The 22,452-nt window shown below is 62.4% G+C and overlaps 1 protein-coding gene across 6 annotated transcripts in view; it reads left to right on the forward strand.

The window, feature by feature from the left end:
* The window catches only part of LOC133340243 (uncharacterized), a 35,492-nt gene extending 22,761 nt beyond the window's left edge, over positions 1-12,731 (forward strand). For 5 of the 6 annotated variants that reach the window (XM_061548278.1, XM_061548280.1, XM_061548279.1 and 2 more), the window contains one exon: positions 7,651-12,731. In XM_061548278.1, coding sequence (XP_061404262.1) covers positions 7,870-12,729 — 4,860 coding nt within the window. In that variant the 5' untranslated portion in view covers positions 7,651-7,869 and the 3' untranslated portion in view covers positions 12,730-12,731. Of the gene's footprint in view, positions 1-3,564; positions 3,608-7,650 lie in introns of those variants that run through there. The other variant, XM_061548283.1, reaches the window with a different exon arrangement.
* The last annotated feature ends 9,721 nt before the right edge of the window (positions 12,732-22,452 follow it).

Genomic DNA, 22,452 nt, shown 5'->3' on the forward strand with positions numbered 1-22,452 from the left:
GCCGCTGCCGCAGGGACGACTCGGCCAGCGTGGCGAGCGCTCGCCCGCGCTGCCGGTGCTGGTGCTGCGTGGCTCGCTGGGTTTCTGCGTGCGCTCCACGGCCACCCAACCTCCTAACCCCCCCCCCGTTCCCCCCCCCCCCGCCATGTGCGCACGCGTGCGGCTTGCGTCTGCGCCACGGACATCGTTTGCATTCGGAAGGCGGCGTCGGCTCGCCGGGATTCGGTGCGCGTCGCGGCGGCTCCGCCGCGGTCGGGTTCAAGCCGGGAGACCCCGAGCGCCTGGGTCCACCTCCTCCCGGGTTTAGCTCTCGCTCACGGCGGCTTCCGAGTGACGAGCCGAGCTCTGCGTGGGTCGGGGTCTAAAGGAAGGTGGGGGGGGCATCGGGGTGGAGGTTGGTGTCTATCCTCGTGTGTTGGACAGTGCGTGATGTGCGGGGCGTTCAGGCGGTGTTTGTGATGGGTGGTGTACGCGACGAGTGCAGCAGGGTGTGCTGGGGCCACCGCTTCTTGTATGAACGCGAGGTGTGTGGGTTTGCTGGGTGTGTGGGTGTGTGGGTGTGCTGGGTGTGCTGGGTGTGTGGGTGTGCTGGGTGTGCTGGGTGTGCTAGGGGTGCTGGGTGTGCTGGGTGTGCTGGGTGTGCCGAGTGTGCCGGATGTGTGGGTGTGCTGGGTGTGTGGGTGTGCTGGGTGTGCTGGGTGTGCTAGGGGTGCTGGGTATGCTGGGTGTGCCGGGTGTGGTTGGCACTGGGTGCTGCGAGCAGCTAGCGCATATTAAGCGGACCGTGGCCGTGGAGGGGCGGACGTATCGATCGGCCTGCAGGAAGGACGGGAAGTGGCGACGCGGTTCTCGCTCCGTCGCTCGCTGGCGTCCAAGCGAGAATTATTTGGGGGCCGACAGGCAAAAAATAGACAGGGTGGGGGGCTGGGGGGAGAGTTGGCGGGGGGTGGGGCTGTAATATCAGGCGGCGAGAGGAAGGTGGAGGGAACGGCGGCTCGCGGCTAAGGGCTCGTGAAAAACAGAGGGGAAAAAAATCGGCGCAGCTGTTTAATGCGGTCTCACCGGCGCCGGACGTAATTAGGGCCAGCGCTTGGCGTCGGCTTCGACCGTCGCCGGCAAACGAGGCCCCCGCGCCGCCGGCTCTGTCGGACGAATAAATAGGCGGACGCGCCACGGTGAAGCGCTCTGCCCGCCGGTGGGCACCGACACCGAGGGGGGGGTGAGGGGGCGCCGGCGGCGAGGACCCTCGCCTCGTTACTCGGAGAGCGCGACCAGCGGGCTCGGCGGAGAGAGACCGCGGCGGTAGCGGTGGCTGTGGTGGTAGTGGCGATGGCGGTTGTGGTGGCGGCGGTGGTGATTGCGACTATGGTAGTGGTTGGTGGTGATTGCGGTTATGGTAGTGGCGATGGCGGTAGCGGTGGTAACAGCGGTGGCGGTGGTGGCGGAGTTGTTAGAAAAGTCATGCTGATGGCAGGTAGTGGTGGAAAAGTGATGATATTCGTGATGATGATGACGGCAAAGGTGGTGGTGGATAAGTGGTGGCCGTTACGGCGGTTGCAGTATCGGTGATGGTGGTTGATGGTAATGGCAGTAGTAGTGGCGGTCGCGGTTAGGGTGGCGGTGGTGGCGACGCTACTTGTCTGCATGGTCGAACCCACTCGGCTACTTGAACGATCCCGCCGGGTTCGCGGTGCCCTTCCGCACCACCGCCATCGTGGGCACATCCGCTGCACATCCAGCACCGTCACCCTCCCCGGCGCGGCGAGCCGGCACCCTTGGAGCGCCAACGTGACCGGAAAGCCGCCAACGCGACCGTCGTGGGGGGCGTCCGCCGGCCCGGGGCCACTCGGGCGCTTTTCTGGATGCGAAAAACCGATCCCCCTGACGTTTCCCTTGTGCGCCATGAGGTCATGGAACAGGCCGCATCGTCGCGCGCGTGCGCCCGGAGCCGTCGGCGCTTGCTTCTGCTGCCGGCGTTTGTTTTCCTTGGCTGCGCTCGCCACATAGCGCCAGCGCTGGCGCCCGAGTCTCGTGCGCAGATTTACGTCCTCTCCCGTTACGGCGCTCGGGTCGAGCGCGCTCCGGCTCTGTTTTGAATCGCGAGTCACGGTTATTGCCTCCCTTCGCCGCGGCCACCGCAACCGCCTAACGCCGACGATCGGGCAGGAGGGCGGGCGGCCCTCCGCGCCGGCGCGTTTGTTCGCGAAGTCTGCGGGCGCGCTAATGTGGTTGCCATTACCGCCGCGTGGGCGCGGGGCAGCTCAGGACACGCTCCTCCCCATCCTCGTCGCGGTGGTGGGGGGGGGGTTTCTGAGAATTAAATCTGGAGACGCCGGTTCCAGTTCGGCGCGCGCGGCCCATCCGTGGCCTCACGGCCCCGCGGAGCAGGGGGGGGGGCTCCCCCCCTGCACGATGGCCGGGCCTCGTGCGGCTCCGGCGAAGCGGCGTCGCCGTCCGCTCCGGGTGGCATGGAGGGCCTCTCCTCGGGGCGCCGGGGAGCGAGCGGCAGCGTTCTCTTCGCCCCATGAGTTCTCCTGCAGGCCACAAAACTCGACCCCGCCACGCACCAAACCAAACGACTTGATTGCGATTCCTGAGCTGAAGGTCGATGGTGGCCGATTATTTCTCCCTCCCCTCCCTTCCCTCCCTCCCCCCTTCCTCCCGGGCCCGCGATTTATTTGCGCGAAGCACGGGGAGGGAGCGGAGGTGCGGACGTGTAATTGTGTTGACATTCCTGCCGGTGTTCCCGGGGGTGACGCGAGCTCCGCGGGGAGCCCCCTCGCCGCCCCTCCCCTCCCAGCGAACCCCAACGAACCCCGGCCCCCCTCCCGACGTCGCCCGCCCCCTCCCCCGCGGTTATATAATTGGGGTCGGCGCGGGAATGCAAGTTCTCCGCGTCGGCGCGGCTTGGACGTGGGGATTAAGCGGGGGGCTGCGCCCGTGGTTTCTCTGCCGCACGGCGGGCGCCATCCCTCACCGGGGCGGGCGGGGGGGGGGGCGGGGGCCTGTGGGGGCCAGCCTGGCGGCGCGTGCGTGCGTGTACGCGCCCGCTGCCCCGCGCGCTCCGCCCAAACCAGCGCCGCATTCCTGCTCGGAGAGAGTCGCGTTTGTGTTTGCCCGTCGCGGGCAACGCGCCGAGCGTACGCACGAGGCGCGACGCGCCCGGAGGGTACGCGCTCGCCGCTCGCTCTCCGCGACCATCGCACCCCGCCGTGTGCGTACGCGCGGGCGTGCGGACCCGGCACGCGTGCGTGCCTTGGCGCGGAGGCCGTGCATCTCAGCCGTTGCAACTAAAAAAATGGGGGCGATCGATATTCGCTGCGAAAGAACAACGGGAGGCGACGCGCGTGTGTGCGTGTGTGCGTGTGTGCGTGTGTGCTTGCGTTTGACGGCTGCCGAGGGCTGTTGGCCAGACCGACACGCGCACGCGCACACGCGCTCAGTTTACCCAACACAGAGTGCGCTTCAACACGATGATGCTCGAGAATTCATTTCTCACCAAAATATTTTCTATGTCGACGTTCGACTGGAGCATCCGGCACGTGGCTAGTGTTCGCGCCAGTCGCCACGGTCATATTGAGACATATACTGGCTGCGGTGTGCCAGGGTGCGTATACATTTTCTGGCTCGCCGCTGCCCGCCGAGCGGATCCCATGCGGCGGGGACGACGGCGACGCCGGCGTCCGCGGCCGTCGTGGTGTTTTTTGAGTCCGGCATCGAGCGCCGTGCACGGAGAGCAAATGGCGCAGGGCCCTCTCCGCCACACTCGGGAGTTCACGCTCCGCCAACGGCTCCGCGAGCGAGCGTTTTTTGAATATATTTTTTTGCTATTGGAGGAAACCGGAGAACCCGCGGGAAAAACCGTAGAGGACACGGTGGGGGGAGTACGAATCCCGCACAGTCGGATGCCCGCCCCGAGTCGGCAGTCGAACCCTGCCGCCAAAATAATTTGCCAGCGCGGCATCGGCAATGGGTGCAGCACAAGCACGCAACAAAGTGTCGGCGCCTTCGTCGATGACACCGTGGCCTTAAAAGGGATTCGCTTGGAAGTAGGGCTGTTGCCTGAAACGTTACCAGCTTACAGTGATATGCTCCACATTATTAAGCCCTTTCGCCGCATACCGATTTATTATCTCATTATATAATCGCCGTCACGTGTTTGGCGTTGAAAAATCAAGTTCACCGAAAGATGGTTCAAACGCGGCGGCCAGACGGTTCACGGGGGAAATGGCCATGGCGATGTTGATGGAGGTGCAGGGCAGTGGTGATCCAGAGCACTCGAGAGGCAAGGGTTGGTGGATCGCGCGGAGAATTTGTGCAAACCTTCCAAGCCCCGCTGGGCGGTAAGGGCAAGTGGGTTTCTGCCAGCGCGCGCGTCGATTCAATCGCTCGTTGAGTGACGCGAATCGATGCAAACGGCGTGTGACGACGCGAGTGCGGGGGGGGGCGCACGTCACGCGCAACACACCTGCTGCGGCAGCAGCAGCATGGGCGGTTCTACCTCGGTGCCTTAATGAGGGTGCCGGCATGCGCCGAGTGGGTATCGCACGTTGACGATGGACAGGAGGAGGGGCACGTGGACTGGAGGACACGCGCTCGTTATTGGTAACATTTCCCGCTCCGCGAATGCCAGACGTGGCATGACGGCCAGAAGAGCGGGATGACGGTCGACGAGGACGGGGACTGGGAGCAACGCGTTTGGGACCCGCGTCCACCACGGAGATGGAGCGACGATGAAATCGGTTCGCGTGCGGGTGCTGGGCGGGCGTCACTATCGTAACATCTCCGCTGACTGATTGATCGCGATGGATTATTGATTTTGATAATAATGCATCTTGATAATAATCACGGGGATCGGAGGGAAGTGCCGCCCTCGGTGGGGCCAAGAGTCGACGCCACTACCATCGGTCCCTGGTGCGCCACGCCGGCCTTCACAGACCGCTCGCTAAGAGCACTTGCCCCAACAGTCTGTGTAGGCTACACGGGGGGAGTCGGGGGGCATCTTTGTCTTTGTGCCACATGCTTCCGGCCGGGCCGGAGAGCAGTCGACCCAGCAGGCAAACTAGGCGAGGCCCCGTGACGATGGCGCAAGTCGCCGGGCCGCCGGACGACCCTGGCCGCTGCGGGCCGCGGAGACGGAGAGAGCGGCCATGGCAGCGGCGGCGGCGGCGGCGGAGGTCGCGCGGTCAGTTTGACGTCCAGTTTGGGCGACGTGGGCGACGTCCTCCTGACGTCGCCCGGCTTCGGCGGTTGCCGTGGCTGGGGCCCGCCGCCTTCGCCGCCCGCGTGTGCACGTGGTGCGGGGAGGGGTTAATCTGGAGCTGAGCCGCGCCGCAGCCAAAGGCGTAAACACGGCGGCACGGCCAGGACCGGGGCGGGGGTGCGGGGGTGGAGGGAGAGAGGGAGAGGGGGGGGGGTGGGGGGGCAGTTGGAAGGACGCAGCCGCCAGGGTCCATTACGCAGCGCGCTGCCCAGGCATGCGCGCTCGCTGTTTCTACGCACGCTCGCTGTTTCTACGCGCGCTCGCTGTTCCTACGCGGACGATTGTGCGTGTCCGCGCGTGTACACGTGCGCGGGCCCGCGCGCCAGCGGTCGCTCGGGGTGACGGCGCCGCTCCGCCGATCGCGCTGGATTCCGGGTCGCAGGTAATTTATTAAACGCGCGTTTTAATTGCGTCGCCGCTCGCGACCGCAGCTGCCGGGCCAATTTCATCGGTGAGGGATCGTCGATGTTCGCGCCGTCGAGTGCCGGACGGCCGCGTCGGTTGCGTTCACGACGACGCGGATTTTGTGCCCACGGTAACCGACGAGGGGAGGATGTGACCGGACGACAAAACCGCGAGCGGCGCCTCTCCGGCTCAACCCGGCGACCTCGCTCGCCGTGCCCGTGCCGGGAGCTCGCCGTGCCCGTGCCGGGAGTTCGTGGTGACCGCGGCGGTGCCGGTGGCGGCCACCGGGGGGTGGGGGTACCGTTTAATTGGCCGCCCTCAGGGGGAGTCCGTTGGGGGGAAGGAGCAGCGGTGATGGTGAGGAAGGAGAAGTCCTGCTGGGCGTGCGGTGAAGTAAAGGCATTCGGTTATGTGGCTAACGGAGTGTGGTTACGTGAAGGCGTGTGGTTACCTGACTAACGGAGCGTGGTTAGGTGAATGTGTGTGGTTACGTGGCTAACGGAGTGTGGTTAGGTGAATGTGTGTGGTTAAGTGACTAACGGAGCGTGGTTAGGTGAAGGTGTGTGGTTAAGTGACTAACGGAGCATGGTTAGGTGAATGTGTGTGGTTACGTGGCTAACGGAGCGTGGTTAGGTGAATGTGTGTGGTTACGGAGTGTGGTTAGGTGAATGTGTGTGGTTACGTGGCTAACGGAGCGTGGTTAGGTGAATGTGTGTGGTTACGTGGCTAACGGAGCATGGTTAGGTGAATGTGTGTGGTTACGTGGCTAACGGAGTGTGGTTACGTGAAGGCGTGTGGTTACCTGACTAACGGAGCGTGGTTAGGTGAATGTGTGTGGTTACGTGACTAACGGAGCGTGGTTAGGTGAATGTGTGTGGTTAAGTGACTAACGGAGCGTGGTTAGGTGAAGGTGTGTGGTTAAGTGACTAACGGAGCATGGTTAGGTGAATGTCTGTGGTTAAGTGACTAACGGAGCGTGGTTAGGTGAAGGTGTGTGGTTAAGTGACTAACGGAGCGTGGTTAGGTGAATGTGTGTGGTTAAGTGACTAACGGAGCGTGGTTAGGTGAAGGTGTGTGGTTAAGTGACTAACGGAGCGTGGTTAGGTGAATGTGTGTGGTTAAGTGACTAACGGAGCGTGGTTAGGTGAAGGTGTGTGGTTAAGTGACTAACGGAGCGTGGTTAGGTGAATGTGTGTGGTTAAGTGACTAACGGAGCGTGGTTAGGTGAAGGTGTGTGGTTAAGTGACTAACGGAGCGTGGTTAGGTGAAGGTGTGTGGTTAAGTGACTAACGGAGCATGGTTAGGTGAATGTGTGTGGTTATGTGGCTAACGGAGTGTGGTTACGTGAAGGCGTGTGGTTACCTGACTAACGGAGCGTGGTTAGGTGAATGTGTGTGGTTACGTGACTAACGGAGCGTGGTTAGGTGAATGTGTGTGGTTAAGTGACTAACGGAGCGTGGTTAGGTGAAGGTGTGTGGTTAAGTGACTAACGGAGCATGGTTAGGTGAATGTGTGTGGTTACGTGGCTAACGGAGCGTGGTTAGGTGAATGTGTGTGGTTACGGAGCGTGGTTAGGTGAATGTGTGTGGTTACGGAGTGTGGTTAGGTGAATGTGTGTGGTTACGTGGCTAACGGAGCGTGGTTAGGTGAATGTGTGTGGTTACGGAGTGTGGTTAGGTGAATGTGTGTGGTTACGTGACTAATGGAGCGTGGTTAGGTGAATGTGTGTGGTTACGCGGCTAACGGAGCGTGGTTAGGTGGCTATGAGTTTGGAGGCAGGAGACGGCCGTGGAGTCGCTCGTCCTGTGCGGCGCCCGCTCCACGCCGCTTGCTCCCTCCGGCCGCTCGGCCTGCTGGGAGTGCAGAGGTCCACGCGGGGTGACAGACGCGCCTAGAGTAGGCGTGTTGTCTGATTATTTTATTTCTCGTGTGTTGCGTTCTGTAATGTTGTGTCGTGCGCCACGTCGTGTATCGTGTCGCAGGTGAGACCGGGATGCTTCTTCGTGCCGCGCACCGTGGCCTTCACCGCTAGCGTCCGGCACCGCGCCTGCATCCCACGGCCGGTCCCGCTGTGCGGCTGCACCACCCGCCCACATGGAGTACGGCATCGGCAGCATCGTCAGCAGCAGCGGTAGGACCAGCAGGAGCATTTAGGCGGCGCCCCGTGCCGTGAGCGCGCCGGCAATCGCACAGCGGCGGCGATGACGAGCGAGCAGCGGCTCACGCCGGCGCCGGCGTTCCTCAACCTCCCGTCGGGCGCGCTGCACCAGGACTCGGCGCTCAAGGCGGCCGCCGCCACGTGGATCAGCTTCTCGTCGGCCGTGGCCGCTCAGCGGGCCCAGCAGCAGCAGCAGCTCGGCCGCGCCGCCTCCTCCTCCCCGCCGCCGATGCTGGCGCCGCCCCCGTCGCGCGCCGGCGACCGCTACGGCGATGACTCCCGCCGCCGCGGGGACGGCCGCCGCGACTACGACGACGACGACGAGGAGGACGAGCTTGACGAGGATGACGAGGACCGCCCGCAGGATCTCAGCGTGCGGGGGCGGTGCCGCGCGACGTCGGCGCCGTCTCCCGCGCCACCGCCGCAGTCGCGCGGCTCGGCGGGCGGCCGCTACGAGTGCAAGCACTGCCACCTGGCGACGCAGGACTTCGGCCTGTTCACGTGCCACGTGGACACGGCGCACCCCAACGTCGTGGTGAACCCCGTGTACATCTGCCGCGCGTGCGACTTCCGCACAGCGCGCCAGGGCGCCTTCGCCGAGCACAACTCGCGGCACCACCCGTCGCTCAACAGCATGCGCCTGCGCGTCATAAAGCGACAGGACCAGACCATCCTGGAGCAGAGCCCCGCGAGGCCCGCCAAGGGCCAGCCGCTGTCCATCTGCGACGGCGACAACGGACGCTCGGACGGCCGCCGGTTCAGGTCGGCGGCGGACGAGGGCGACGCGGCGGGGGCGCAGGGTCGCGCCGGACCGCTCGAGTGCCACGCGACGGCGCAGCAGGCGAAGGCCGCGTCGGCGGCGGACTCGGACGGGTCGCAGAAGACGCTGGCCGTGCTGCCGGCCGGCGTGGGGCTGGGCCAGGCGGTGCGGCTGAGCGACCTCTACGCTCCCGACGCCGGCCTCTCCAAGGGCGCGCTGGCGCTCAACGTGACCCAGCCGGCAGCCTTCCAGATCTTCAACCCGGTGCTGCACCACATCGTGCAGGGTCCGCAGCAGAACTTGCAGCAGCAGGTGGCGCTGCACGCCGCGGCCTCGCCCTACGGCGGGCACGGGCAGCAGTCGCACGCCGTGCAGAGGCTGTCGCCGGCGGCGCTCGGCGGTGGCCTGGGCTCCGTGGTGTCCATCCTGAGCGTGGTGGACCCCGACCCGGCGATGGACGCGAACCCGCACCTGGCGACGGCGTTCGCGCGCTTCCCGTACCCCTCCCAGGGCGATGTGTCGTGGCTGGCGTCCGTGACGCCCTTCTCCGAGGAGCGCATCCGCAGCTGGTTCGCGGCGCGGCGCGTGCAGAGCGGCATCAGCTGGTCCCCAGAGGAGATCGAGGAGGCGCGGCGGCAGCTGATCGCCAACGCCATCGCGGCGCTGGGCGCGGGGCTGTTTGGCGGCGGCACCGCGGGCGCGTTCGGCCTGAGCCTGGGCCACCTGGGCGCCGGCGGCGTGCTGGGAGGGCAGCCGGGCGGCGCTTCCGCGCCCGTCATTGCGGTGCTGCCCAGCCCCATCGTCATCCCCGCGCAGGCGCAGCAGGCGCAGCAGGGCCCGCAGCTCGTGCCGCACAGCGTCACCTACCAGATCATCAATCAGATCATCAACAATAACGGCGGCGGCGGCGGCACCAGCTGCAGCACCAGCACCAGCACCATCAGCAACCACGATGTCGGCGCGGGGGGCATCGTGTTCAAGCGCGCGGCGTCGGAGCAGCACGAGGAGACCGGCGGTGACGGGGAGGAGGCAGCGGGAAAGTTCGGGGCGGGCGCTCGCGCGGCGCTCGCCCGGCCACCGAGCGCCTCCAGGGACTGCGCCCACAAGCCCCGGAGGACGCCGCCCCACAAGCGACCGTGCGACGGCTTCGACGCCGGCGCCGGGAGTCCCAGGCGCCCGAGCTGCGGCAAGGGGCCGTACGGCACCGACGAGGAGTGCCGGAGCCGCGAGGCCTCCAAGCAGTTTTCGGCGATCGCGCCCAAGTTGCTGCCCGTCGCGTCGCAGCTGTCGAACGTCCGCGCGGAGGGGACGGACGCGGCGACCCCGGCGCCGCCCGGCGCCGCCGGGGCGTGGGCGTCGCCGTCGGACGGGGGGGCCTCCCCGGCCACGGCGCCGCCGCCCGGCGCGGGCGCCGCACCGCTGGCCCCGTCCTCGACGTCGTCGTCGCGGGGGCCCGAGCCGGCACCCGGCGCGGGCTCGGCGTCGGCGCCCAACCTGAGCCCGCTGCTCATGTCGCCGCTGTGGCTGCCGGTGGCCAAGCGCAGCCGCAAGCACAAGAAGAGCAAGGAGCAGCTGGCGCAGCTGAAGGCGAGCTTCGCCCTCGAGCAGCACCCCGACGAGGCGGAGCTGCGCAGGATCATGGAGCGCACGGGCCTCACCAAGTCGGAGGTGAAGAAGTGGTTCAGCGACAGCCGCTACCACTACCGCAACCTGCGCTGCCCCGGCACGCGCTTCTTCAGCCGCAACCTGCCCACCATGTGCCCCATGGTGTACGACGGTGGCGCCGCCGGCGCCGCCGCGGCCGCGGGATTGCGCGCGTTGCGCCAGGACGACTTTGTCACGGCCCACCCGTCGCTCAGCATCGTGGACTCGCTCAACTGGGCCGCCCGGGCCCAGGAGCACCTCAAGCTCCTCCAGGAGGAGGAGGAGGATCGAGCAGCGATGGCGGCCGCGTCGGCGGCGGCGACGGCGGCGGCGACGGCGGCAGGAGCGTCGGCGTCGCGTGAGCCGTTCGTGGGAGAAGCGAATCGCGAGCCGGAGGCCGGCAGGATCGATGCCGGCGCCGAGGGTCAGCTCGCCCGTCTGGGCGGCGCCGCCGAGGCGGCGGACAACCCGGGGCCGGCCCCCGTGAGCGTCGTCGCGGGGGCCGCGGCGCACGAGGCGGCACGGCCCAACGGCTCGGACGCGGCGCCCTGCCGACACGACGTCGGGGCGGACGCCGGGGCGCACTGCGCCACCTGGCGGGGGGGCGGCGGCGCCCGGATCGACACGCGTGCGCCGCCCGACGGACCCGAGGGCCCCAGCTGCTCACGGGTCGACGCGGGGGCCGGGGCTGGAGAGGGAGACCGGGAGCGCGACCGCTGCAGGGCCTCGGAGCCCGGTGGCGGCTCGAAGCAGCACGGGGTGAAGCGCGCGGCGGGGCCGGTGGCCGAACCGGCGCCACACGGCGCCGTCCCCCGCGTCTACTTCGGCGGCTTTGAAAACGGGACCAAGAAGAAGTTTAGAATTTCCGCTACGTCCGACTACAAGGCCGGGCTCAACTCCTACTGCAACAAGGTGCGCATCCGCCTCGAGCGCAAGGAGTCTCCGGCGCCGCGCACCCCGGACGACCCAGCCGCTCCGTCGCCGCTCGATGCCAAGCCGCCGACGTTGGCAGCTACCGCCGCCGTGAGCGCGAACGCCGCGGGCCCCTCTCCCAGCAAGCGGCGGTACCAGCAGCAGAAGGTTAAGCTGCTGAAGCTGAAGAAGGGCGCCGGGCGGGGAAAGAAGCCGTACTCGCGACCCAAGAAGACCAAGGAGCAGCTGTCGGTGCTCAAGAGCTTCTTCAGGGTCACGCAGTGGCCGTCGTCCGACGAGTACCTGGAGCTGTCGCTGCGCTCGGGGCTGCCGCGCTCCGACATCGTGCGCTGGTTTGGCGACACGCGCTTCGCGTTCAAGCACGGACAGCTGCGCTGGATCCGGGACCCGATGCAGCACGCGGAAGGCGCGGGGCCCGGTGGGGACGCTCCGGCGGGGGCGCCGGGGCCTGGGGTCGGGCGGGGGGGGCGGGGGCGCCGCGGCGGAGGCCCCCGCTCCAGGGGGGGGCATGGGGGCCGCGGGGGCAGGGGCCGGGGCTGCAGGCGGCGCCGGGGGGTGCGGGGAGGGAAGGCGGCGGGAGGGAGAGGCGCGCGGGCCGAGTTCGTCGGTCGGAGGCACCTGCAAATGCAGCAGCACCAGCAGCAGCTGGAGCAGCAGCAGGAGCGGGCGTTCGCCGTCGCGCAGCAGGAAGCGGAGCCGAGGCCGGGCGTGGGACGCGAGCCCCTGCCGGATCGGCGCGAGGGCGACGCGCCGGGGCCGACCCGCGGCCGATTCCGCCGCTTCCAGAGGCGCGGGCGGCCGAGCCTGCGCCGCAGCAGAGAGCGGACGGTTCTTCGCGCGGCCATCGAGGTCCCCGAGGTCGTCCAGGTCGCCGAGGTCGCGGAGGTGGCGGAGGTCGCCTGTGCCCCGCGACCCCGGCAGGGTCGACGTCTCCGGCGTCGTCGCGGACGGACACCGCGCGCCGTTCTGCGTGGGACGCGTCGCCGCCGCCGCCCCCGTCGCCGTCATCGCCGCCGCCGCGGGCCGCCGCGCCCCCCCGTCGCTCGACGCCGTGGAGGACGACCCCGAGAACAAGCTGCTGGAGCTGGCCGTGGCGGCCGAGATCAGGGAGCAGATGGCGCGGGCGCAGAGCGAGGCGCTCGCGCGCGACGGCGGCGCGGTGCCGCACGACCTTGCGGGGGTCGCCGCCGTCGCCGCCGCGGCCGCCGCCGCGTTCCCCTGCCGGGCCGAACTGCGGAGCGTCCCGCACGCCTGCGACCTCTGAAGACCGGAGGAGGACCGGCCGCGGCTCCTTCGCGCGGGGGGCGCCGCGTGTACATACGCGGCTTTGCTTGTCCGTTGGAGCGCGCTCGCTCGCTCGACCTCGGGACCCTAGACCCGGAGCCCGCGACTCGGAGGCAACGGCGGGATGGGGGGCGGGGGGCGGGGCGAGGGTGGGGGGGTCGGGCAGCTTTCGGGGGAGGGGGGAGGCGGCACTTGGCAGAGGAACCGCCTCACTCATTACCAACACGCAGCGCATCTGCATGTTGTCATAGAAACGCTAGCCGGGTACAGTTTTCAAGCTAATATATATATATATGTGTGTGTGTATAATCCGCGCGATGAGATTACGAGTAGAGAATGTACTGTAGCCGCACCCCACGCGGAATACGGCAGTGGAGGTGCCCCCCCCCCCCAACCACTTCCCCCGAGCAAGGCGATGGATTCGCGCAGGACTAGTCGGCGGTGCTGGGTGCGTGGGGCTCAGGCCACGGTGGCCCCGAGTGATCCACCGTCCCCAATCCGGAGGAGGACCCCACCGAGCAGGGCCGCCAGGGACGAGAGGTCATGTTGGGGGCGACCAACTGGGGTGGTGAGGTGGGCATGGCGCCCGCATTCGCCGTGCGGGCCGACGGTTTCCGCCGCGTCGTGTCCCCGCCGTACATTTCCTCGCGCTTTCAAAACGGAGTGAACGACGCGCGGTGGCGGTTGCGCGCGACGAGGGCGCGGGCATCTGGATCAGTCGCAGCGACGGGCCGCGGAGGGCGCGAGGTCGGAGGGGGGGGGGGCCTTTCGAGCGAGGTGCGAGAGCGTTGCGCAATCGCCGAGCTTCCAATCGGACGCGGGGGAAATCGCTCCGTTGTACAGACCAAGTCGGCGTTCGCCCCCCGCTCGTTGGCCACGGCTTCCCTGACGAGCCGACCCCCGACACTGAAACGATTCGTTGGCGTCCCCCGACCCTCCCGTCCCGTCGATCGTCTCCCAACGTCCACGGCGACCCGAGCGCCGGGAAGCTTGGCGCGTGCGGCCACGGGTCGCCGCCGGTTTGAGCGGACGAGGGCGGCCCTCTCTCGGTGGCCGCGTCCGCGCCGGAGCGGCGGATTGCTTCCGCGGTTTCGACGACGGGGCTCCAGCAAAATCGTCGCGTTCGCCGCGGCTCGCGACACGGCCGACTCGGCGCTGACGCGCGAGTTCCCCGACGCTCTCCGCGAGCTGCGCCGGACGTCGTCGCGGTGCGTGACGTCACATCGCAACAATCGTCTCCCACGCTGGCGATGCAGATGGGACACCCTGCGAGGCCTTTCGCTGACCCTCGACGTGAGCGGGCGGCGATGAGCGGCGTCACAGTGGCGTGTCGCCTTCTCCTCGAGAGAGCCTCGCCCGGCTCCCAAGACTCGATCTAAGGAGGGTCCTGCATTGGGACGTTTGGCCAATCCCTGTTCTTTAAGGGAGCGTTTTGTGTTGTCCATGTTCTCAAGTTCTTTCTTTGATTAAACCGTGCTTATTACTCGAACAAATATGTGCCAATTGGGAACCCAGTGATGCCAGGCGATGAGACCCCGAGTAGTCGAGTCCCTGTGACCCGAGTCCTTGTGACCCCGAGTCCCCGGGTCCCTGTGACCCCGAGGCGCCTGGGCGGCGAAGGGGGCCGCGTCGCTTGCCACGGGGTGGGGCCCGAGCAGCATCAGAGCGTTGAGCGTGAACATTCCAGTGGGCAGGGAGGGAGGGGCGGGGGCAGTGGGCAGGGAGGGAGGGGCAGCGCCCAGGCTCGAGTTGCCTGCTGCTCCCTCCTGGCACCCTCCTCCTTGCTTCCCCCCTGCCCCCACCATGACCCCCTCCCCTCTCTCCTTCTGCCTCCTCTTGTCACCATTCTGCCACTTCCGACTGCCTCCCACCCCACCCCCCGTCTCTTCCCACAGTCCTGCTACCCTCCCCTCATCCCTCCTCCTGCTACCCTCCCCTCATCCCTCCTCCTGCTACCCTCCCCTCATCCCTCCTCCTGCTACCCTCCCCTCATCCCTCCTCCTGCTACCCTCCCCTCATCCCTCCTCCTGCTACCCTCCCCTCATCCCTCCTCCTGCTACCCTCCCCTCATCCCTCCTCCTGCTACCCTCCCCTCATCCCTCCTCCTGCACCCTCCCCTCATCCCTCCTCCTGCTACCCTCCCCTCATCCCTCCTCCTGCTACCCTCCCCTCATCCCTCCTCCTGCTACCCTCCCCTCATCCCTCCTCCTGCTACCCTCCCCTCATCCCTCCTCCTGCACCCTCCTCTGATCACCTCCTGCTCCCTTCTCCGTTCCCCCAATCTTCCCACTCGCTTGCTCCCGTCATCGCTCCTCCCTCCTCCCCCCGCCCTTGCTCCGTCCTTCCCTTGCCTCTCCCCCCACCCCCGGCCCCCTCCCTCCCTCCCTCCCTCCCCACCCGAGCGTAGCTCCGCGTGGGCCCCGCGCATTCCGCGCGGATTTCAACCAAAGTCGCGCTATTGTTAGCGGCACCCTCCGTGGGGGGCAGTGGCGGGGGGGGGGGTTAGGGGGTGGGGGTTAGGGGGTGGGGGGTTAACGGCGCCGTCTCTCAAGGGGGGGGGCGGGGGGATTAGAGATCGTCCCCATTCATAAAACTCGCAGGTGACGTCACTCGGGTAGCGACAGGCTGCAGGGGGAGATGGGTGCGGGGTGGGGGCTGTGGGTATGGGATGAGAAGGGGCGGGGGAGGCCGGGCAGGGTGCAGAAGCCGCGATGCAAACTCCCTCCGCTGCCCCCTCCGCGCTGCCCCCTCCACGCTGCCCCCTCCACGCTGCGCCCCCTCCACGCTGCGCCCTCCACGCTGTCGCCGCGTAGCGAAGTCATCGACATTGGACTCCCAGACGGCGGCGACTCGCGCACCTGCGGTGCTTCACTGGTGCGGGCGAGCGCGGACCCCCCCCCCCCCCAGAGAGACGCAGCGAGAGCCACCGGGGGGCTCCCCACGCGCGGGGAGCCGAGCGGCGTGGGTGGTAGTGGCGGGGGGGGGGGGCTCCCGTACGAGACGAAAGGGAACGCGATTGTATCGTCGCCTCGTCACTCGGAATTCGTGACAGTGGCATCCCCGGGGTCGGGGCTCGGTGGGGACGTGTGCTCAGCGCCGCCCGTTGCCGATGCGTGACCCCCTCTCACTGGGGGCTTTTAAGGGAGGCGGCGGGGGGTGGGTGTAGGGAGGAAGGAAGGCTCTGTGAGCTGCCAGGAGCTGTTTATGGGAGGAGGGAGAGCCAGAGGGAGGAGGAGGAGGATGGAGAGAGCGAGAGGGAGGAGGATGGAGGGCTGGCCGCCGCCGAGGCTGCAGAGGGAGCCGAGATCACGTCTTTGTTTAGACGCGAACATTCGTCTCCTTGCGCCCTCCGCCTTCCCTCCCTGCACGAGGAGGAGGCGGCGGCGGGAGGAAAATCCCCGCTGTAGAAATCTTTGTAAGTTCCCCGGACCTCGCCTTTCGTGCGGTCTCAGCGACGCCGCCCGCCTTGCACTCGAACGCACCGCGAACTCGAGAGAGAGACGAGAAGCCACCGCCGCGATTCGTCGTCTGCTTCTGTCTCATCCATCACGAAGCTCCGCGCTGCTCAGTGTTTATATCAGACATCCACGCACGCTCGACTGTTAGAGAGCTAGAGCTTCCGCGGAGTTCCCGGAGGGGAGGGGCGGGGGGCAGGGGAGGAGGGGTATGGAGGGGGGGGGGGCACCAGCAGGGTACCCCCCTCCCCCGTATCCCCCACACTCCTCCCCCTCCGGACCCCGTGATTCTGTCAGCAACAATAAACGGTGATTAACCCGAGCGGTCGCGCCCTGCCTCCCATACTCTGTGTGTGTGTGTTGACCACTGGGGAGCGGTGGCGCAGTGGTTGGCGCACTGCACTACGACCCCGTGCCGGTACCCAGAGGTTCTCGCGAACAGGATCTTGCCCCCGGCAGCTTGTGTCGTCTGTATAGGGGATCTTTGTATTTGTTTAACACTTGGAAGACAAAGGCGGCCGGGCGTGACGCTTAGCCACACTACCTTGCTCGCTAGCAGCACTTACCCCAACTTTCTGTTAAGGCCGTGGGGGGAATTTGTGTATGGGGAGTGATGGCACAATGGTTAGGTCTACGAACCGAGTTCGATTCTTGTTCACGGCCAACATCATTGATGGATGTCTGAACATCTGAACCGGTCCTGTGCCTCCTCTAGGTCGACTCAACCTTTTGACTGATCCGGTAGGTTCATGCTACCAGCGGGAAGACAAAGGTAGCCGGGCGTGGTGCTGGCCACACCGCTCCCTCGTGCGCTGTTCCTTCCTTCATAGGTGCTCGCTAACAGCACTTGCCCGATCCGCCTGTGGAGGCTACACGGGGGAGCTGTGCCTGTGTGCGGGTGCACCTCGCCGATCAACCCATGGCACCTGGGTCATCACGTGACCTGCCCGCGAGCCGTCCACACTCCACCCGACAAGCCTCAAGGTGCACGTAGCCTGGCACAAGCACGGTGGTGACGTCACCGCCACTCGGTTGAGAATGGCGGCTGTTAACTGATATACAGGGATACCTCTGGGTCTACTCAGCTTTAAATTGCAGGTAGGAACTGTGTGAAGCGGTGATGCTGTGAGCTATGCAACCAATTATCTAGATTTGGAGTTTTCGTGACTGCAAGGATCCATACTCTGGTTCTTTCGGTAAAGTCCCTCATCTATATAACCCCCTGTTACTAGCAGCTCTTTTGCCCACTTCAGCAACTGTTTTTGCTGTGGTTGTCCCACCTGATGACGGACGCTTGTGTTGCGTCCGAAACGTCGTGATTTAATAATAAAAATACCTACGTGACTTTACCGAAAGAACCAAAGAGTATAGCTATGCAACCAGCCATCTAAGGGGCATAACATGTCTTCAGACGGGAGGAATCCGATGAGCTATAAAGCTCTTTTTCACATGTCCGGTAGACATCGGAGTTCGAATCCCCGCTCGGTCCGAGACTATCCCCCAACCCTCGGCTGACTCAGTCTAAAAGTAGTACCTGGGTGCAGTGTGTTAACATCAGTCTAAAAGTAGTACCTGGGTGCAGGGTATTAACATCAGTCTAAAAGTAGTACCTGGGTGCAGCGTGTTAACATCAGTCTAAAAGTAGTACCTGGGTGCAGGGTATTAACATCAGTCTAAAGTAGTACCTGGGTGCAGCGTGTTAACATCAGTCTAAAAGTAGTACCTGGGTGCAGGGTATTAACATCAGTCTAAAAGTAGTACCTGGGTGCAGTGTGTTAACATCAGTCTAAAAGTAGTACCTGGGTGCAGCGTGTTAACATCAGTCTAAAAGTAGTACCTGGGTGCAGCGTGTTAACATCAGTCTAAAAGTAGTACCTGGATGCAGTATGTTAACATCAGTCTAAAAGTAGTACCTGGGTGCAGCGTGTTAACATCAGTCTAAAAGTAGTACCTGGGTGCAGCGTGTTAACATCAGTCTAAAAGTAGTACCTGGGTGCAGTGTGTTAACATCAGTCTAAAAGTAGTACCTGGGTGCAGTGTGATAACATCAGTCTAAAAGTAGTACCTGGGTGCAGTGTGTTAACATCAGTCTAAAAGTAGTACCTGGGTGCAGCGTGTTAACATCAGTCTAAAAGTAGTACCTGGGTGCAGTGTGTTAACATCAGTCTAAAAGTAGTACCTGGGTGCAGCGTGTTAACATCAGTCTAAAAGTAGTACCTGGGTGCAGTGTGTTAACATCAGTCTAAAAGTAGTACATGGGTGCAGCGTGTTAACATCAGTCTAAAAGTAGTACATGGGTGCAGTGTGTTAACATCAGTCTAAAAGTAGTACCTGGGTGCAGTGTGTTAACATTAGTCTACAAGTAGTACCTGGGTGCAGCGTGTTAACATCAGTCTAAAAGTAGTACCTGGGTGCAGCGTGTTAACATCAGTCTAAAAGTAGTACCTGGGTGCAGTGTGTTAACATCAGTCTAAAAGTAGTACCTGGGTGCAGCGTGTTAACATCAGTCTAAAAGTAGTACATGGGTGCAGTGTGTTAACATCAGTCTAAAAGTAGTACATGGGTGCAGTGTGTTAACATCAGTCTAAAAGTAGTACCTGGGTGCAGTGTGTTAACATCAGTCTAAAAGTAGTACCTGGGTGCAGCGTGTTAACATCAGTCTAAAAGTAGTACATGGGTGCAGTGTGTTAACATCAGTCTAAAAGTAGTACCTGGGTGCAGTGTGTTAACATCAGTCTAAAAGTAGTACATGGGTGCAGTGTGTTAACATCAGTCTAAAAGTAGTACCTGGGTGCAGCGTGTTAACATCAGTCTAAAAGTAGTACCTGGGTGCAGTGTGTTAACATCAGTCTAAAAGTAGTACCTGGGTGCAGTGTGTTAACATCAGTCTAAAAGTAGTACCTGGGTGCAGCGTGTTAAAATCAGTCTAAAAGTAGTACCTGGGTGCAGTGTGTTAACATCAGTCTAAAAGTAGTACCTGGGTGCAGTGTGTTAACAGCAGTCTAAAAGTAGTACCTGGGTGCAGTGTGTTAACATCAGTCTAAAAGTAGTACCTGGGTGCAGTGTGTTAACATTAGTCTAAAAGTAGTACATGGGTGCAGCGTGTTAACATCAGTCTAAAAGTAGTACATGGGTGCAGTGTGTTAACATCAGCCTAAAAGTAGTACCTGGGTGCAGCGTGTTAACATCAGTCTAAAAGTAGTACCTGGGTGCAGTGTGTTAACATCAGTCTAAAAGTAGTACCTGGGTGCAGTGTGTTAACATCAGTCTAAAAGTAGTACCTGGGTGCAGTATGTTAACATCAGTCTAAAAGTAGTACCTGGGTGCAGTGTGTTAACATCAGTCTAAAAGTAGTACATGGGTGCAGTGTGTTAACATCAGTCTAAAAGTAGTACCTGGGTGCAGTGTGTTAACATCAGTCTAAAAGTAGTACCTGGGTGCAGTGTGTTAACATCAGTCTAAAAGTAGTACCTGGGTGCAGTGTGTTAACATCAGTCTAAAGTAGTACCTGGGTGCAGCGTGTTAACATCAGTCTAAAAGTAGTACCTGGGTGCAGTGTGTTAACATCAGTCTAAAAGTAGTACCTGGGTGCAGTGTGTTAACATCAGTCTAAAAGTAGTACCTGGGTGCAGTGTGTTAACATCAGTCTAAAAGTAGTACATGGGTGCAGTGTGTTAACATCAGTCTAAAAGTAGTACCTGGATGCAGTGTGTTAACATCAGTCTAAAAGTAGTACCTGGGTGCAGTGTGTTAACATCAGTCTAAAAGTAGTACCTGGGTGCAGTGTGTTAACATCAGTCTAAAAGTAGTACCTGGGTGCAGTGTGTTAACATCAGTCTAAAAGTAGTACCTGGGTGCAGTGTGTTAACATCAGTCTAAAAGTAGTACCTGGGTGCAGTGTGTTAACATCAGTCTAAAAGTAGTACCTGGGTGCAGCGTGTTAATATCAGTCTAAAAGTAGTACCTGGGTGCAGTGTGTTAACATCAGTCTAAAAGTAGTACCTGGGTGCAGTGTGTTAACATCAGTCTAAAAGTAGTACCTGGGTGCAGTGTGTTAACATCAGTCTAAAAGTAGTACCTGGGTGCAGTGTGTTAACATCAGTCTAAAAGTAGTACCTGGGTGCAGTGTGTTAACATCAGTCTAAAAGTAGTACCTGGGTGCAGTGTGTTAACATCAGTCTAAAAGTAGTACCTGGGTGCAGTGTGTTAACATCAGTCTAAAAGTAGTACCTGGGTGCAGTGTGTTAACATCAGTCTAAAAGTAGTACCTGGGTGCAGTGTGTTAACATCAGTCTAAAAGTAGTACCTGGGTGCAGTGTGTTAACATCAGCACTGGGAAGACAAAGGCGGCCGGTGGTGATACTGGCAACACCAGTGCGAGTATGTGGGGAGGTGATAGCAACGCTTTCCCCCACAGTCCGTTCCTTTGCAGTTGGCTGCCTGTGTGCCCTCGGCAGACATCGATGTATTTTCTCCATTCGACTCGGTGGCATTAGTTGGTTCATGCGATCCGCCCTGGCAGGCGCGAGCCGCCGCTCTAGCCAACGAGAGTCACAATCTGCGCTTATCCTGGAGGAATCCGATGAGCTGTAAAGCTCTTTTTCACAGATGTCCGGTCGGGGCACGGGGTAAGAGCGTCACAACAACAAACAGTACACAAACACGAGAGTAGTGCAAAGGTCAAGACTAAACCAACCCACCACGCAAAGCCGACTTGAGGTATCAACTTAGTTTTCCAAAGCTTCATGGGAGGCCGGACCCCATTCATTCAATCCGTGGACGCGACCCGGTAAATGTTTCCGCGCCCGGCACACCACGCCCAGTATCCGTCTCGCCGTGGCCGTGGCTACCGTGAAGTGGTCACCTCCTCCTGTTGCTGCTGTCTTGGCAGCCACTCGGCAAAAACAAAATCCCATTGGGAACGACTCCGCGGTGACGTCACATGCACAGGTGAGGGGCTGGGCCAGGTTTGTGTGGGGGGCGGGGCCTTGTGCGAGGGGCGGGGCCTTGTGCGAGGGGCGGGGCGGGCTCTCTCGAGACGTGCCCCTATTGGGTTCGACTCTGGGACTGGGCGTCATTCGTGTGAGCAATGGGGAAACCACCTCCAGCTGCCTTACGGTTGAAGATCGTTTCAAGCAGGGGCGGTTTCTTCATTAGGGCGATTGGGCGACGCACCACCAATGTCATTGAACCACAGAGTCACGCTAGCCGTCACTGCAGCCTCTGGATATAGTCCAATCAGCGTCATGTCACGTTCTGTGGAGTACCGCCTCTTTTTGGGCGATTTCACTCCGGCTGAGAATCGCCCCGAGTGGCCCCATAGACTTACATTGAAAGATGTTTTTTTTCGACCGGGGGGCGCTCCAATGCATTCTCTATGGCTTCCGGGAGGGCAAGCCCTAACGTGCTTACGTCATCATACGTAAGCACGTTTCATCCAAAAATATAATTTATGGCCACCGAGTGGAATCTTTAATAAAATAAACTTGAGTGGTTTGTTTTAATAGTGAGTATAGAAACAAACAAGATGTATTGTAAGAGTCACTTTATTTTTCATTAATATTAAAGAAGTGAAGTTGCCTTTACATGCTTAAGCTGTTAATTTATCCATTGCATGGGTGGACCTTATCCTTATCAATCATCCAGACATTTGCCCCCCCTGAGAGATTTTGCAGGAGCCGCCACTGGTTTCAAGAAACGTCGACGAGCAAAACATTCTGCGCGCGGAGACGAAGCGTCGTCGCTTTAGCGGCAGGCGCAGCGACGACTGTGGACGCGCGCCCTTGACGTGATCACGGGGGGGGGGGGGGTCGTGGCGCCGTGCTGACAGACGGGCACCAGGCAGGCGTCGGAAACGTACCGAGCGCGTCCATCAACCCCAAACGTCGACTTCAAGAACCCCTCCACCAAGATGCCCGAGCGCGACAAAGAGGTCACGGCATGCGCTGCTGCTGCTGGTACCGCCCGTATGAGCTGTGGGCTCTATCTGCCGCCTCCTTGGGTGATTGGGCGGCGTGGGGGGGGTCACACTGGGTTCGATGTAGTGAGTTCCAGGGAGACTGACGACGGAGTTGAGGCACACTCTTTTATTAAACTCAAGGACAGTACAATACTTGAAGTGGTAACGGCCCCTTCACCCGTACTAGATGGGAAAACACCCCTAGCACTAATTCCCCTGTCCTGTTCCCAGTCCTCCTCTAATAGTGCTACGGGAAGCTGTCTGATCCGGCCCTGGTCAGCACGGATCCCGGCACCCAGCTAAGCCGGCCTTGCTCTTACAAGAGCAGAGGTCCGGAAGCTCTTGGGGCCGCGCCGCTGGCTTGCCCAGCTCGGCCCTGACAAGGGCAGCGAGACAGGGGAGTCCCAGGGCCTATTCTGCCGGTCTTCAGACTTCACTGGTAAGCTTCTTCCACACTGGCCCCGAGCTCTCTGGCTCCCCGCCTTTTATAGGAATCCCCTCCGAAGGGCGGGGTACACCTCAAGGTACAACAACTACTACTACACCTCAAGGTACAACAACTACTACTACACCTCAAGGTACAACAACTAC

Source organism: Lethenteron reissneri, chromosome 9 (assembly GCF_015708825.2).
Source record: "Lethenteron reissneri isolate LAM-NWPU_2019-01 chromosome 9, ASM1570882v1, whole genome shotgun sequence".
NCBI classification, from domain to species: Eukaryota; Metazoa; Chordata; class Hyperoartia; order Petromyzontiformes; family Petromyzontidae; genus Lethenteron; species Lethenteron reissneri.